This window comes from Polyodon spathula, chromosome 25, assembly GCF_017654505.1.
Source record: "Polyodon spathula isolate WHYD16114869_AA chromosome 25, ASM1765450v1, whole genome shotgun sequence".
In the NCBI taxonomy this organism is placed as follows: domain Eukaryota; kingdom Metazoa; phylum Chordata; class Actinopteri; order Acipenseriformes; family Polyodontidae; genus Polyodon; species Polyodon spathula.
In genome coordinates, this window is record NC_054558.1 from 9,672,975 (window position 1) to 9,690,667 (window position 17,693).

The 17,693-nt window shown below is 41.1% G+C and overlaps 1 protein-coding gene across 3 annotated transcripts in view; it reads right to left on the reverse strand.

Moving 5' to 3' along the window:
* The window catches only part of LOC121299773 (SRSF protein kinase 1-like), a 33,541-nt gene extending 16,790 nt beyond the window's left edge, over nt 1-16,751 (reverse strand). The window contains exons 1-3 of one of the 3 annotated variants that reach the window (XM_041227815.1): nt 16,668-16,751; nt 16,040-16,094; nt 2,186-2,304 (exon numbers count right to left, since the gene is read on the reverse strand). In XM_041227815.1, the coding sequence (XP_041083749.1) occupies nt 2,186-2,304; nt 16,040-16,094; nt 16,668-16,680 (187 nt within the window). In that variant the 5' untranslated portion in view covers nt 16,681-16,751. Of the gene's footprint in view, nt 1-2,185; nt 2,305-6,731; nt 6,887-16,039; nt 16,095-16,667 lie in introns of those variants that run through there. The other 2 variants (XM_041227814.1, XM_041227813.1) reach the window with 2 other exon arrangements.
* Nucleotides 16,752-17,693: the final 942 nt, after the last annotated feature.

Below are 17,693 nucleotides of genomic sequence, written 5' to 3' on the forward strand. Positions count from 1 at the left end.
GTTCCTTAATTTTAAGAAAATATGCTGTTGGATATATATCTTCCTCATTAGTGGCCTAACTTGGGTTTCAAAAGTGGGCGGGACAGTTTCTGTAGCTTATGCATGCAAAAAGATTATTCTATCTGAAATAATGAAAGTGAGGGGGACATGTCCCCTATGTAAATTATGCCTATACTCCCTCACACAGACCTGTAATCAGAATTCAGGTAGCAAGGTTTATTGATGTATAGTATAAATTATAATATGGAAAGCCATTGTATTTAATTAAAAATAGCTGTGTAGCTTTACTTCGCTTAACCCTGGTTACAAAACGTTTTTTTCTTTCTTTGAAGACCCTTGCTTACGCAGTTCCAAATGCACTAACCACTCTGCTACCGGCAGCTACACAAAGTGCGTGTTTGTGCACTGCTGGGTTCTGATCCTTCTAATACCTGAAGATAAAAATGTAGCATGCATTATATAGATACCATAACACCAAGAGAGACAGAAGAGAAAAATGTGAAGCAATTTCTAAAATTAAAAGACATGAAGCAGTAGTTAAGTAAATTTGAATACAGAAAAGGTCAGCCACACAGGACCAATTAAGTTTCTAAAAATATTCATGGAACCAACCAGTCCTTACATTTATTTTTAGTCTTCCAAGATTCTGAGTAAACATACTTTCGCTGTTTCTCATTAATTATCAAAAATGTTCAATTACTACTACTATGAATGATTTTTTAAAAATTAGGTTAGCTAATTTTACCAATTTTTATTTTAAGTGCTTCGATAGGCATTAATGGATTAAGACATTCTGTGTTCAATATGCATTATGTTGTAAAATATAAAAATATGCAGAGTTAAATCAGTAAACAGTCTTTAACAAAACGACGGTTGATATAGCTAAAGGAGGAACTTAAGCTGCTGACAACAGGATTCAATTGAAGTCAAAGAAAAGACTGGTATGTACCAAAATACTAAAACAAAAACAGCGCTTCATTTATAATCGAAACAGCAAACTTTTTCAAAAAGAAAAAGAGCAAAACTTGAAAAAAAAAAAAAAGGATTCCGGTTTTTTTAACATGGAAATCTGGTGACCCTAGTTTTGATGGCAATGAGAGACCGTGCAATCAAAGAGAGTCAACGCATAAACTTACAGCTGCTGAAAGTTTGCAATAAAATGACAACTAGCAGTAAGTTGCGGTATTACTCATTTACACTGTGGGAGAAAAAAAGTGTAAATTAATGATTGATTTGATAACCGCTTCATCGTTCGGCCTTCATCACCAACATTGCTTGTAAGCTCAAAACTGATTGGACTGTTGCCATTCACGGTGTCCATGGAAACTGTCAAATTCATGCAGTATGTCACTTTGCTTGCTTTGTCATCATTACCTGAGGAATGTATTTTGGTCCAGTCTGTTTTGCTTACTAACCCCTGCACACCAGGCTGCTCTAATGTCAGTGCCTCAGCACCAACGACGCAATCTCTCTTCCGGGAGGCCTCATGGCAATAAGACAACATGGGACAATCAAAATCAGTTTTTCTGAGTCTTGTCATTTAACAAGGCTAGGCACTAGGAACAAAAAACAAATAATGGTATCCCTACATCCCAATTTTGACAACACACTTAGTCTGGACTACTTCCATAAACTAGCTGACAGTGCTGAAAATAGGGCCTTTCAGGCATTTTGTCACACAGACCATGGCTCAGACAAAGTGCTGTAGCTCCTCAATGGTAGAAGACATTTTAAATCTAGTTTTTAAAAATATTATACATTTTGTTATGATTTTTTGGGGGGCACAGTTTATAGATGAAAAAAAATTCCACTCCATAAAAAAAAGACTATCTCACTGGAATCGGCTACGCAAGGCCTTTCTGTGGATATATTGGGTTTTAACTTCCGATTTAAGTTTGCCAAACTACAAGCGCTAAAACACAAAGTGGTCATATTCATGCCCGTATATGGTCATTCTGTTTAGGCAGGAAAGGGTTAAACCAGGAGGTCTGTTTAAGTGATCTGGAATGGACACGGTTTCTGAAGGGGGGGGGTGTTATGTTATTTTTTTTATTGCTTCCTCTTTGCGAGTTCAGCACAATCAGCAAGTGGCGAAGTGTAAACAGTGGTTTGGTTTGCTGCACATCTCTCTCTAACGGCGGAAGCCCATGTTCGCTACGCGTGATGAACACAAAGAGCCGGTCACCTTTGCAGTAGTCATTGGGGTCCTCCTGCTCCTCGTCGTCCGATCCCAGGATCTCCTCCTCCTGCTCCAGGGCCTCTGACTCTGATGTGTGAGCTGCGCCTCTGTGTTGAGGCTCTGGCCTGCGAACAAAACAGATCAGACATTGGTAGGATCACCCAATATATAATGCTATTGACTCTGTCACATGCCACATACGCCAGGTCCTGTAAACCGAGCACCCACGCATCCCCCCCCAGCAGCTTTTAGAAGATACATGCTGAGATTATCATCTGAAATTGTAATGCTGTAACCCTTGTTTACATATGCCCATAGCAGTGCTTGCACTGGTTTTCTAGTTACTACACACACACACACGTTAGAACAGTCCCACAGATGTTGACTTGGCACCTTGCACTTCTGGTGGCCAGGACTAACCAATGAATGAATGTCTTTCGACAGGCAGGAGGATGAAGAGTTCTAAAATAGGCCTTTGACACAAAGCCCTACCCAGAATAATGAAAAGAAATCTCCTATTTTGCAGATCTAACTAAAGTCAGAAGAGAATAAAATAGTGCTCAGACAAATATGCAAACAAATATTTTGACATGCCATGTGCGACAATAAAAAAAAAAAAAAAAAAAAAAAAAAAAAAAAAGAGCTCTGTATAACATGCAGTTAACTTCTGCGATTATTGCGTATTCTTTTAACGCATGTTAATATCAATATTATTTCTTGACATTTACTTTCAAATTTATTGTTTTATTAATACAACAGGCTTTTATCAGCATCTAGTTTGTTTGCGCGCTGCACCGACTGCTTCCTAACTTTCCCTGGAAACAGAGGGACGGGGAAGTCTGTGCAAAAAAAAAAAAAAAAAAAAAGGTCAGGCCGTGATATGCAATGTAACAAAAGAGTCATACTGAACGTAGCATCGCCTGTTTCATACAGAATATTCATCTGGCTCGGAATTTTAGGGACCACCAGGAGATTAGCATTTTCCAACCTCGGAATGACCAGGGACATAAGGGATTTTAAAGAGAAGAAGATTCACGACCATGCAAGGCCTTATAAGTAATAAAAACTTAAATAATACAAATCATAATAGCACCATTAATAAAACAAAACTAAATGACATGAATGCAGTAATTATATCAATTAAACATGCAATTAAAACCAAGATGAACTAAGAAATTTTAAATAGCAAGATTAATCACGATTACTTCATTATTATTTTTAATACTATTGTAAGAGATCTAATGGTTTTATGTATAAATATGTATATATATATATATATATATATATATATATATATATATATATATATATATATATATATATGTATATATATATATAAAGTATGCATATGCACTCAAAGAGCCAGCTGCCCAACATTTCGATATGTTGTACATACCTTTCTCAAGGGATAAATATATAAAACAAACACAGGTTCAACACAGCAGCTCTTGAGCCTCTACTTAAAAGTTTTAGACGGCAAAATGTAAACAAACTAGATTATGTGCACGCATGCATATTGGTCTCTATGGAAAGCCACCTGGGACCAGGGTGTCCTCGGCTCACCACTCACCAGCGACCCCTGTTCTATGGAAAAAGTCTGGCCGGGCGCCTGTAGGCTTGCCTGTTAGCTGCCCGGGAGCTGCGTTGTCCTCCACGCTGTAGGCTGCGCGGCTGCATGGTGAATCCGCAGCTTGTAAAGAAGCGGTCCGCTGGAGGACAGCGTGTGTTCGTCTTCGCCGCTCCCGAGTCAGCACAGGGGTAGTAGTGGTGAACCGAGCATAAATAAATAATAATTGGCCATTTCAAATTGGGAGAAAATAAAAAAATAATTGGCAACGACTAAAATTTTTATTTTTTTTTTTAAAATCAGTTTTCATTTGCTTGTTCAGCTGCAAAAAGGCACAAGTAAACCTCATGTTTATTACTTTATGAAAACGTGTCGATGGCAGGTGTTTACTGTGCAGAAACGGCAATGGCAAGGAATGAAAAAAAAAGAAAGAAATAAAACGTGTCAACGTTATGTACTATCTATTTCAGAAATAAACAACATTTAACTTGAACAGCTACTTGGCATCCTTTGTTTTGTAGTTAATTCACTGGGGTAAAGCAAGTCCTACACAACTTATTATTTACTTCTGGGATGTTTTTCTATTTTAATTTGTTACATATTGTAAGGTCTTGCTGTAAATAAAAAGGCACACACCCACCCTGATGCTAAGATGTCTGTTTCTGCCTGCTTTCAGGGCAATATAATGGCTTTTATTACTTTTTGAAAAACGAACTTACATCCGAAAGGATATTTAAATTACGAGAGAATAGCCGAACATGAAAAAAAAAAAATCACGCTTTTGTCCCAGCACTAGGTAAAACTGAATAAAAAAGGGACACATTTAAATACTTAATATTGGTATGCATCTGGAAGTTATCACTGTGCATCTGAAACATCCAGGGATCAGTCTGAAATAGGACAAGAAAACAAGTGTGGAAAGAGTTCAGAGAAGAAGTTATGAGGAACACCCAGAGAGGCTACTTGGATGAATCATAAATATAAATCCCTTTTTGAAGTATTGTCGTCGTGCGTTAAAAATAACTGGCTTTATATAGGACACAGGAAGACATGGCCAAATCTGAGCAAAAAGTAAAAGTAGGCTGTGCTGTCCTGATCTTACCCAATATCAACTTGCCAAAAGCTTTTCTCTCTAGTATGTAAAGACACTCCAAGCTTTTGCAATTAAAATATAAAACTTTTAATGATATTGATCTCCGAGTCATTGTTGCTTGACTTTGCCTTTCTAATTTGGAAGCCGAGGGTGGAATGCACTGAATAGCAGACAAATCTTTTTTATTTATTTTTTTTAAATCACTTCAAAATAAAATGCTGAGGTGACTCATGACTTGAGACCTGACTAATCACTGCAGTAGTATTGAGTATTTTGAAAAACAAGCCGTCATTTGACAAGTGTATAAATTCTACTATAAAATAAAAGCATACCAAAAAAAAAAAAATTAAAAATAATGCATCTACTCAATATGAGAATAGTGAACAAAAATGACCCAATTAGACTATCAATTTGCTTCAGAATAGTATTGATCTATAAAAATGAAAAGTACAACAATGTGATGTTTTCTGGGCTCAAGTGGTTTGCTTTGCATTAACTAGCACTCCTTTCTGTAAACAGGTGATATTTGGAAGACTGCATTGCTACTTTTTACTTTCCTAGTGCTTCCATTTATGGTACAGTTAACCATATAGCCACTCAAGCGATACACTGAGCATAAATCTATTCCTACAGAATGTAACCCACAGAAAAGTGGATACCCCGATATCAGAAACCAGTTGTTAGACTTGGTCAGTACTGGGACCTCTATTTATATTTAAAAACAAAACAAAACACACACACACACGCTAGGAGATGCAATCTTCTTAAAACCAGCCAGCTCCTTGGCAAGCTGTTGGGAGCTGTGCTGCTGGAGTCGCCATCCTTCAAACAGCACGTTAACAGGCACTTCTCTGGCAATGTTTTACATAAGAGTGAGGGGGGGGGGGCGGGAGTAACCTCAGTTTCCAGCCGACTTTTTGTTACATAGGATAGCAAATTATTTCAATGTATTAAAGGTGTACATTAAATGTCTGTAGACATATTCTGTTTAAACCTCCCGGATACAGACATTCCATCAGGCAATTTCTAGAACTCTCCTCAAACTATACGCAGCAAAACAAAACACATGGAACCATTTTTCCAAGACACATTTAAGAGAGTAGCCGTGGTGTTGGCTTGCTATCTTAACTCTCTGCAAACCTTTCCAGAATGAGTAAATAAAATGTTAAGTAGTGTTCCTCATGCAATTACATGCAGCTACACTTCCTACATGCTTTCAGACTCTGCCCATGTTAGACAAGCATCCACTCAGCCCCGAAGCATACCTGACTGGAATAAAAAACACATCTATAAAATCTGCAGCCCCTCTGTTTCCAAGTCTAAAAAACAGCACGGAACCCACACAAAATCCACAGCAACATGTACATGAAAACAAAGGAATAGAAAGATGGACAGCAAAACAGGATTTAGCAACAGAAACAGCAATTTAAAAAACACCCACAGATAAACAAAGTACACACGCAGCCATCTGAATTCATTCTGTCTCGCTGCAGCCAGATGCTTAACATGTTGCTTTGAATTGAAATGTTCCCTGTCAAGCAGCATCCATGTTTCACACTACATGCAATTTTCCCCAATTACAAATCAAGCCGCTGATTCTCTCCCCCAAGCAAGCATTCAGCAATCTGCATTTACACTGCCCTAATTATTGTGACTGTATTACAATATTACATAACAAGCAAACATAATCTGTACTCGTCTTGAATTTGCTTTACTTACCAGAAAAAAATATATATTTTAAAAAAACTGACTCTCCTATTGATTATTTCTGTTGATGGCCTTTTCTGATGCCACTTAGATGTTTTAAATCCAAAGATTAGGATTGAAATCGCAGCAGCAGCAATAACTGAACAAGCACCACGTTATTAAAGCACAGCTGCTCTTTACATTACCTGCTTGAAGCGCGGATACCCATTTGAAATGGTAGCCCTGAAGACAGCCCGCAGGTTTTGGACAAAGCCATCTCAATGTGTTTGGGATGCCAAGCCCCAGAAAGCTCTGCAGGCAGCAGAGTATCCAGCTTTCCAACCGACAGCAGTGTCGTCAACACAAGAGCTTCCCACCTACTGGAGTGCTGGCTGCAGAAGCTCAGCTCAGCACTGCACTGCAATGCAGGTGATGCAAGGGAATTCAGTTTCACAGCTATTTACACTACTGGAGTTCAAGCCTCCGCAACAGGTTTCTACGGTAATACACCAGAATTCTAGTTAAAACTGCAGTACTCACAAGCATGTTCCATTTGTGACGTGTGTGTCCGTTTTACATACATTACCACTGTTTGACCTCATAAGATTAAAAAATAAAAATTCACCTTGCTCATGAATTGTTTTAATTACACTTCACACTTAATATTCCTAAAGTATCTTAAGATGTATTGGTTTTAACAGATCAGTTGCTGTTGTCTGTATAATAAATCTTACCAAGCCAAAAGCAATTTGTATAATAATGTAATTATACAGTAACACCGACGCGGACAAAGCAATCACAGTCCCATAGGAAAAGGGACACGTGATCTTTTTGCTGTTTCAAATTAAAAAAAAAAAAAGAGTAAAACCTGCCACTTAACCATGTGACTTTCCAGGCCACAGACTGTTCCCTTCTTCAGACAATCTGCTATGTTACCTTAAAATATGCTCCAAGATTACGCCCCCTAAAAGTGTTAAAAACGAGAACAGTGAGGCTTAGCTTTTTTTACTTAATATACCATATGAGGTTAGTTAGAAAACATTCAAAATTTCCCTGGTGCCTGAATTAAATCGACGTTTATGGCTCCCCCAATGATATACATATAATGGCTATTAATCCCGGCTAGGTTAATTTCAAAGAATACACCATGTTGTAATGTTTTTCTTCTTCATCATCACTGGTTGTGTGCACAGATCTGAACTGTTACAGTTTCCTGGAATGCAAGTGAAGTACTACAATAAAAACAGCATATAAATGTATCAGTAATACAGCAGTAGTTCTGTATGCCATATCCAAAGAAACAAAGTCTTGCACTGGGGCTCCCATTAGCACACCTGTACCCACCTAAAAATAGATCTCTAAGGGATGCAGAGAACAGCCTTCAGCAGGAAAAATGCTCAGCTATTTTTAGAAAATGTACTTAAAATGCAAACTTGCTGGTTTTTATTCCAGAGACCCCTGCTATTGTTGCAATTTCCCTTGCCACATGAAATGAAATCTTAGCTACATCTCAGCCTCTTTAAATTGACACATTAATGGCACATTAATGAAGAAATGAAATGAAGCTGGTCCTTTGCCTAGATGAAGCGTATCCTAGGAAACGGGTCAGCTGCTGAATCTTTGTTTCGGAGGTCTCTTCTCCAGTGACGTACATCATGCAGAAATACATCAAAGCGAGTATGCTACAGTGCTTACACCAATCTGTGGAGATTTATTTATTTATTTTTTTTAAACAAAGGGACTCAGTTTTAATGTAACCTTCACAATACCATTCATTCTCTGCTAACAACCTAGCCCATACACTTGTATACTTAACAATTAACATTCGTGACACACAACATAAAACAAAACAAAAGCCACAGTGGAAGTGGAAACCTGGAATTCTACAGTAATGCCTAAACCTCAGGGCGACTGTGTAACGTGTGGATGTGGGTGGAGCGAATTAATGTTGGTGATAGGGTTAGTGATTGCGAGTGCTATGCTGTGTACAATTGAACGATATAGGCACAGCAGTTTTTTGTGTTGTTTGTTTAAACAGTTTATTTTGACCACTACACCCATTTGTTTTGTTTGTTAGGGTTTTTGTTTTTAATTAAAAGTGCGTAACTGCGCTTAAAACCAGCAGCTCGTGTCTCTCCCGGACAGAAACAGTCTTGCCAGTGACGCTACCCTGTCACACGTGGGGTCAGTGTGGGATAGTGCCCCTGGAGACAGAGGCAGAGCTGCCGGTTTATTAAAGGGATTAGAGAAAAAGGGAAAATTGACCACAGCAAGGAAAACAGGGACAAGCAGCGGCACCAGTTGGGGCAGAAGGGGCTCCTACGTGTGAGGAATATGGGGACTTTGGACACGTCTACAGGAGGCCTCCTCATGACATGAGGTGGAGTCCTGTGAGGAATGGCTTTGCTTGAAGGCTCTCCAAAAGTTGGATCCCCCCTCCTTCCCAGTGCTGTGGGATGGCGATAGCAACACCTATCTCAGCTCTCAAGGCCTCAGGTTGGTGCCTCACCTATTGGGGTTGGATCATTTCTAGGAAGAGCAGCTGCCAGCCTTAGTGCCGAAGAAAAGGAGGGGTAGTCATTCCCGAAAGTCAGCAGGGAAGCTGTCTCCAGCAGCCAAGAAAGGGGGGGGGTGGGGGGGGGGGCCAAGAAAGGGGGGCCCCCCCCTGTCTCCAGCGGCCAAGAAAGGAGGGGGGCTGTCTCCAGCCAAGAAAGGAGGGGGGCTGTCTCCAGAGCCCAAGAAAGGAGGGGGGCTGTCTCCAGAGCCCAAGAAAGGAGGGGGGCTGTCTCCAGCTGCATGACCCGAGGGGCCAGCATTGCTACTGTCGGAAGGGCCCTGGGTCACTGCCAGCACTTGCACTGCCAGTGTGCCCCGCACCGCTGCCAGCAGTGCTACTGCCAAAGGAGGAGGCGAGGGGACCACCACCCCTACCTTCTGATCCGGTGCTAATGGGGTCAGAGCCCTTAATCAGGGCTCCCAGAAACCCGCCATTTGTGTCTGGATTTTTGGTCGCCACATCACCAGGCACAGTTGGTTGCCTGGTCTGCTTTGCTCCCCCTGATGGGCCAGACATCACTCCATGGTCAACTAGGCTCGCACCTCTGCCGGCTGCTTCACCTGTCCGGTTGCCAACCTGCGCTCCCAAAGCCCAGCCCCGCCCTGCCCTGTCCACGTCGCTTGGGTCCCCAAGGAGACACCAGGGTCGGGACCAACCCACCCACAAGAATCCACACTGGGAAACATGGAAATGAGGGGCAGGGTGTGTGTATGCTGTGCACAAGAAGACGTATGTGGCTGTGCAAGAGAGGAGGTCCTGTGTAACTAATCTAAAACCCTGATCTGCCGAGTCGTAATCAGCAGAAAGATCAGTAGAAACTTTTTCATAACACAGAATAGGCATTTGCTGTGAACTAGATCTGGACAACTGGCTCCACAGGACATGGCAATGTACAGAGAACTTAAACATTATAAAGATCACAGCTGAGCTGTAGCAAGAGCTGGTGAAGATATCATTGACCCATAATGTGATGCAGTCCAAGACTGGATACACTGGCAACACCTTATGAATTAGTTCTATACCTGTAACTACTGTGCAATCAGAAATACCAACGCATCAGCAAAGGTTCTTAAACCCTGAATCAATCAATCCACCACTTAGGCAGCTAAAGAGCATGCTCTTAAATTTAGTCAGATCTGTAGTAAACTAACCTCATGTAGTTACACTCATAGTCTTCATCAGCATTTGCCATTAAGATTAATTTGGTAAAAGCAAAAAACTGAAATCTGCAGCCTTGTGGGCATTACAAAGGCAGAAATGTATACAAATCTCATCAAATAATAACACTTGAGTATTACTGAAAACATGATTCAGGGAAAACAATACCACTCTTCAATGAAAACCTAAAAATAAGCAAGGAAAAGGAAGATGCCAATTAAAATGAAAATACATCTGAGAATGACAACAGGCACAGGGCTGCATGCAGCACTGGTTAATACACTGATGCAAGTTTAAATACAGCTCTCTCACCCTGAAGAAAAATTAAATTAAAACATCTCATTTATACCTACTTGTACCTTAAGCCACTGGCAAGTTTAACCACTGCTGAGTTTAAGGACACTATCCAATCCAAGAGCCACATGCTGACAATCTGCACAGCATCAGACTGGCAGAGGACTTAAAAATAAATAAATAAAGGATAAACAAAACAACAGAAGTCTTCCACCACTGCCAAAAACAGACATTCAGGTGCAGAACTACAGACGGTCTGCAGCTCAACTTGCACTTGTCAGCAAAAAATAAAAATGTTTGAATCAACTGTTTGGTTATAGTGCACATCTGTGTGTGTGTGTGTGTGCTGTGTGTGTGTGTGCCTAAGGCGGAAAAGCTTTAGATTCTCACTAGCCTGCCGCTTTCCGTTCAGTCAGATGTTCTCCGGTTCTGACCACTGGGCCTTGGAGCAAAGCACGCTATCTTCCATTTTGCTTCCTCTGCGATGGCAGGCTTATATAACAGTCCCACAGGAGCATGACTCAGTCAAGCAGATAAAAATCATGAGCAATAGCAACAGAAATTTCAGTAGGAATAGTGCTGGTTTGGTCCTGCCCCCCCCCCCCCCCCCCCCCCCCCCCCACCCCCCCCCACCCCCCCCACCCCCCCCCCCCCCCCCCCCACCCCCCCCCCCCCCCCACCCACCCCCCCCCCCACCCCCCCACCCCCCCCCCCCCACCACCCCCCCCACCCCCCCACCCCCCACCACCCCCCACCACCCCCCCACCCCCCCCCCCCCACCCCCACCACCCCCCCACCACCACCACCACCAAAAACTGGGATCAGATAAGACAGACAGAAGTAAATTCAGGCTATTAGACATGCTTACTTGCAGCAATGCAGCAGATCTAGTTAAGGGTTGCTCATGTTGTACTAGTTTCAATCTTCTTAAAAAAAAAGAAAAAAACCTGCTCACAATGCAGCTACCATAAGCAAGCTTGGTCCTGACTTCGCAGAATGTCTTTGCTTCTAATCTCCTGAGAAAAAAAATTACTTCATGGACATATGTTTTTCAATAAACAGCTGCCGTGCTTTTTTTTTTTTTTTTTTAAACTATACCTCTCCTTGATTTGAGCAGGTCACAGTAAAGAAAAAACTTGGAAGGCTTGAAAGATCAATTGAACCAGCTGTATTAAGTAGCAAGTCAATACAAGTTATTAATAAGACCATAAGATGATTGGCTTATAATGGACATTTAGAGCAGCAGCTTGGAAATAAAACGCCTGTCTCTCCAAGTTATTATAAATGGCATGTTTGTCAATAGTCAAAGACACGTGTGCTGATCAGCTCAGAGGCTGGACGACACCAAGGTCCGCAGCACAAACCGCTCGAATGCAGGTTTAACTGTGAGAGCGCAATTCATTCTTCCAACTCGGACATAAAAAAATCACTAAGATTTGTAACTACAAAATGCTACAGTGCATATCTTTAGGGCAGCTAATACTTAACCCAATTACAGAGCTATCTGTGGCACACGCATTCAAAAGACAGTACTTCATCTAACGTAATTAAATTTGCAGCGTCAGTGCGATACCTCGAAAATATGCGCTGAGCCAATAAAGAACTCTGTAGAACACACGTGTGGTTGTGCAGGAGTTCAAAGTAACACTGCAGTTAAAATGGAAGGCTCTTTCTTAATGCAACCCCATTACCATTAAAGATTGTACAGTATTTATCGATATTACTCATGACTTCAAGCTAGTGTTGAATTTTACCTCCTGAAAATACACTGTACTCTCTGTGTTAAAGTTACTCCCAGACCCAAAACCTCATCTGGAGTGCTGCATGTAAATATGATTCTCATAACTGTGCTGAACATTCGGTTTTCTGAACTGTTGTAATAATTCTTAGGTTTTCCTGCTTATTTTAATGCCAGCAATGAGCCAAGTGATGTTTATAAACATTATGACATGTTTGAAGTGTCTTCAGATGCTTTACTTACTATTACAGTAACAAGAGTTAACTGCAACATTATATGTCATGTTCAAATGCCATATTTAATTATTAATACGTTGATAAAAACTGGTACAAATTGAATTGGCCATTTTTTAAAATAAGGAATTTGGTATTCCCAAAAATGGAACAATTAGTAGTCCTAGCCCATAGGGTCAGAGAATGCTTCAAAATCAGAGGCACAGCCACAATAAATGCCTTGTTTAAATTTAAAGTAAATTGTAAAATTGTTGATGCTTGTGTTGGAATATTGTTTCAAAATTGTATAATGCAACAACAATATATTGAAAGGGTTAATGTGTGGCTGAAGGTTTCTCACTGATAATTTACCCTCTCAGTCAAAATGGCAAGTTTCTCAGTATCCAAAAAGCTTAGAGGGAAAGCTGGTCAGGACAGTATGCACAATGCCAACATAACATATGCATATGAAGATTACTCACACCTGTTTTTCTCCCAATTTGTGAACTGTGGTATTGCTTGGCATGTCAAAAATACGGGGTTCTGATCAGCATTTCCGATCTGTCCAAGCTGGTACTGTTTGTTAGAAATGCTGAAATTATAAACGCTTCTCTTGGAATGCCTCAGGAAGCTTGGATCACTTTTTCTCAGCTGTAAGTTACGCTGCTGTTTGTGTACTCTGGTAGTCATGTCTTTTGTTAGTGATTTTAATACATGCATCACTATACTGTACTCCAATTTAAGACGCAGGATATTTTTGGAAGCAAAAAATTGTTCAGAAAGTACATCTTAAATTCAAAGGAATACGGTAGTTTTTGCATGTTATTTTTCATTTTATGCATGTCAGGTAATAATTTGTTGTGTGTTATAAATTTTAAAGCACAGAAATCCCTTTGAGGTTTCTCTTTTTTGTTACCTGCCGAAATACTTGTCTGTAATTGTATGCATCACTTCTTACAGGGAATAGGAAAGCTTAATTTCAATTAAACAAACAAGTCACGCAAGTGCAGGAGAGCGTGTCCCCTCATCTCTAACCACTATCACTGCTGTTAATCACAAATTCTGAGAGCACAGAAAGACGCCAGACAAACTGGAACAGCCTTATCAAGCCACAGAGCACTGAAAGACGCCAGACAAACTGGAACAGCCTTATCAAGCCACAGAGCACTGAAAGACGCCAGACAAACTGGAACAGCCTTATCAAGCCACAGAGCACTGAAAGACGCCAGACAAACTGGAACAGCCTTATCAAACCACAGAGCACTGAAAGACGCCAGACAAACTGGAACAGCCTTATCAAGCCACAGAGCACTGAAAGACGCCAGACAAACTGGAACAGCCTTATCAAGCCACAGAGCACTGAAAGACGCCAGACAAACTGGAACAGCCTTATCAAGCCACAGAGCACTGAAAGACGCCAGACAAACTGGAACAGCCTTATCAAACCACAGAGCACTGAAAGACGCCAGACAAACTGGAACTGCCTTATCAAGCCACAGAGCACTGAAAGACGCCAGACAAACTGGAACAGCCTTATCAAGCCACAGAGCACTGAAAGACGCCAGACAAACTGGAACAGCCTTATCAAGCCACAGAGCACTGAAAGACGCCAGACAAACTGGAACAGCCTTATCAAGCCACAGAGCACTGAAAGACGCCAGACAAACTGGAACAGCCTTATCAAGCCATACGGTAAAATGAATTATGGGTTTAAAAAAATAAAAATAAAAAAATCACCAGGAAATTAAACATTTAAAAAGTTTCAATTACCTGGATTCCCAAGAGCAGATTTTAAAATAGACCAGGATTAATGCAAAGACGGAACGAGAGTGAAGGAGTAAGATAGAATAATACGGTAAAAGGACTTTTGCTTTACTTGCTGGGAACACAGACAGACAAAGAAAGAATGCAAGCTTTTGTTTGGTTTGACTTTCTTTCCCCCTCCAGAGGTAAAAAAGCTGTGTCTTTACACGATAAGAACGCAGCTAAATAGCGTTTGGCAGGTTTGCCTAATTTTAGTTAAAGGGGGGGAGGGGGGGACGGGACGTGACAGAGGCTGAATTGGCTGTTTCAGGAACAAACTGTAGCACAGTAAATAGTGAACAATTCTGATTGATTGCTTATCTTCATTCTACAGTATTTCCTGTCAAGGGCACTTCGAAAAACTACTCTATCACTGCATACAAAACAGGTCTGACGTCAGGCATGTATGTCTGTGTTTAATGACATCTGCATCATTAAAATATAAAATGATTTCACCTAAACAAGTAAAGAGGGTTTATTTATTTATTATATATATTTATTTATTTTGTTTTTTTAAAGTGGAATGTTCCCATCAGAAGAAAGGCAGCAAAACACAAACAGGTGACTCCCCCTCCCTTCCCTCTTTAATTCTGTTCTGCTTGCTTTTTAAAGGTTTAGTTCTAACCAGCTGCTGCTGCAGTATCAGACTCATGTATTTGGGATCATATCTGAAGTTGCAAGATGAGATGGCGCCTCCTTTGAGAATTGCAATATAGCAGCACAACACAGGTTGCAGAAGGTTAAACAAAACAAAAACACAGGAACACTTTGAATTAGACTGGACTAAGTAAGCATGCCCGTGGGTCACTGCAGCTTCAGTTTCTTTTCAGTTGGTAAACCCTTACCCAGGCCACATTTCATTTGTAGGCATGCAGCTGGCACACGATACCCTTAAACTGCAATGCACAGGGGTCAGACACAGCATTCACAATGTAATGCCCTAAATATTGTCAATAGGTGCAAAACAGGTTGCCACAAATCAATTTTCAGCATTCCTATTATTATTCAGTCTGAAACCCAATCGAGTCCCCCTGTTGTGAGGGGAGCTGAATTATGCATAGCAGGGAATCTGACAAAATAAATGTCAGTACCAGAACTTTTAAAAATGTCACAGGTCAACACTTTTACTCTATACATCCAGGTTGAGCGAAATATTTATCAGCTGGCTTTGCGTGTTATGTATGTGTGCACCACAATACATGTAGATGGTGTATGCAAGTAGCTGATGTGTTTTATCAGTAGCATTCATGACACGAGAAATAGTTAGGAGTACTGTACTGTACAAACTATACAACAGGTCCTGCATTCCCAGCAGACTACAGCTCTCGTTACTGTCCTTAAATTACAGTACCCTGGTCAATCCAGAAATAAAGTATTTATTTTCACTACTAAAACGGGTACAGTTGTACTTCTAAATCATAAGGATTAGTAGTGCGACACGCGCCTTCCTAAACTGTCAACTCTGCTGCGTAACAGGTACAAGACACACACATTGCATAGCGATGGAAAAGCCAAACAACTGTTATTTCTATAAATAGGCACGATTTTCATGCCGCGCTGTGCAGCCTGTACTGTAGCACAGCTGTATTGGTCAGAAATATATGAATTTTGAAAGGCAGTTTCCATGTGGGAGCGGCCTAGCGCCACCACATTCATCCCCGGGCTCAATTACACACAATGCGGCACCAAGCCCGGTGGAAGGAAGGAAGGAAAGAAAGAAAGAAAAAGAATGAAAGATTAAATCCCACTTACTTCTTACTGGCTTTTTTGTTTTTGGTCCGCTTCTTTCTGGCCTGCAGTGCTAAAACTGGATCCGAATAAAAACAAAAAGAATCGGAAAATATTAATTTGTAAGACAATGTCGCGCCTCTGGTTAAACTTTCGTGCTCAAAAGAACCTTTGTGTCCCAAACGAGCAGAATTAATATACGAGGCTTCTTTGCTTTATATAAAAATGTGCACTACTTTTAGTTTTAATTTTTTATTTGCATTTACTTGGGATGTCTTAGCAGCATGTACAGTACTACAGTGGTCTTACCCGGTACTAACAATGATAATAAACTCTTGACGTGGTAACTTCATTAACCAGGCACACAGGGACAAGAGGCTTTTGTCTACAACCAAGGAGATCATGAAGACATTCTCGCCTTGTAAAATGTAGTAACAGTAAGTCAGGGGAAATCTGAAAACAGCAAGTTTCTTGAAATCTCTTAATATAAATGCATGCTTATTAGTAGGGACAATAACAACAAAAGGTAATAATTCATACACACTTTTAAAGCACAGATTCGTCACACGCGGAATGCACACCCCAGGCGTGTCTATATGGTTGTGATTATTTTAATTTAAATGTAATTACTTATCAGAATGTGCCTGCTCACCTTTTCTATCCATGTTTAACCGGTACCTTCGGGCTGCTGCTCAGCGCTGGGTGCCTTGCGCCTGCGCTCTTAATCAAACGTCCACAAACACAATTTACAACTAACCACGCCCACGCGATTTTAGCACGCCTCTATCCACGCCTTCATGTGTCTCATCGCCCCCCCCATTTTATCATTCGTAAGCAGACTGTTATGTAGCAGGTAACGGTATGTAAGTACAGGTATACAAACACGTTAGCTATAGTATATTTGAATGCAAAACATAAAGGGTATTTCAGATTGTACAGCACATTAGGTCGTTTCAACCAATCGGAGCATAGCTAGCCATTCATGTAATTATCACCTCACCATGCAGTCACGCTGTTTAACCGCGTCATGCAGTCACGCTACAGCCGGACCGAACCCGAATTCGACGCAATGTGTGCGCCATGGTTCAGTTCGCAGCAGTACTCGGTTTCGTTACTAAAGTAACGTGGCTCCGCAGAAGGAACTGTAAAGAACCATCCAAAGCTTTGCACAAGTGATAAAAACATGCAAGTGTAACAAACTGGTTTTATCCGTCTGCCCCTGGATTCACACAAGGTCACAGTGTAGGAGCCTGCCTCTTGAAGGAAAGTGCCACCTTTCTTAATGGGGGGTCTGGACTAGACTAGACTAGATTGGACTATACTAGACTGGAATAGACTAGACTAGACTAGATTGGACTGGACTGGACTGAACTGGACTGGAAAGGGCAGCAGCAGCACTGTCTGAAGAAAAATAATTGGATAAACTGTGGGCTGCACTGGTCCCTGAGTGTGTGTGCTTTGCTGCAGAAGGATCGGGAATGGCAGTGATACATCTCAACGCAATTTGACTTGGCGGCTGTAACCATTTAGGCATGTGTTAACTGCAGGTGATACCAATTGCATGCTGAGACAAGGGCATGCTTTCTAGAGTGGGCGCACCAAGGGAGAGTTGGATCAACATGGGCAAGGCTGTGCTGGAGCTGTGAGGTACCTGAGGAACTCACACTCATAACTGGGG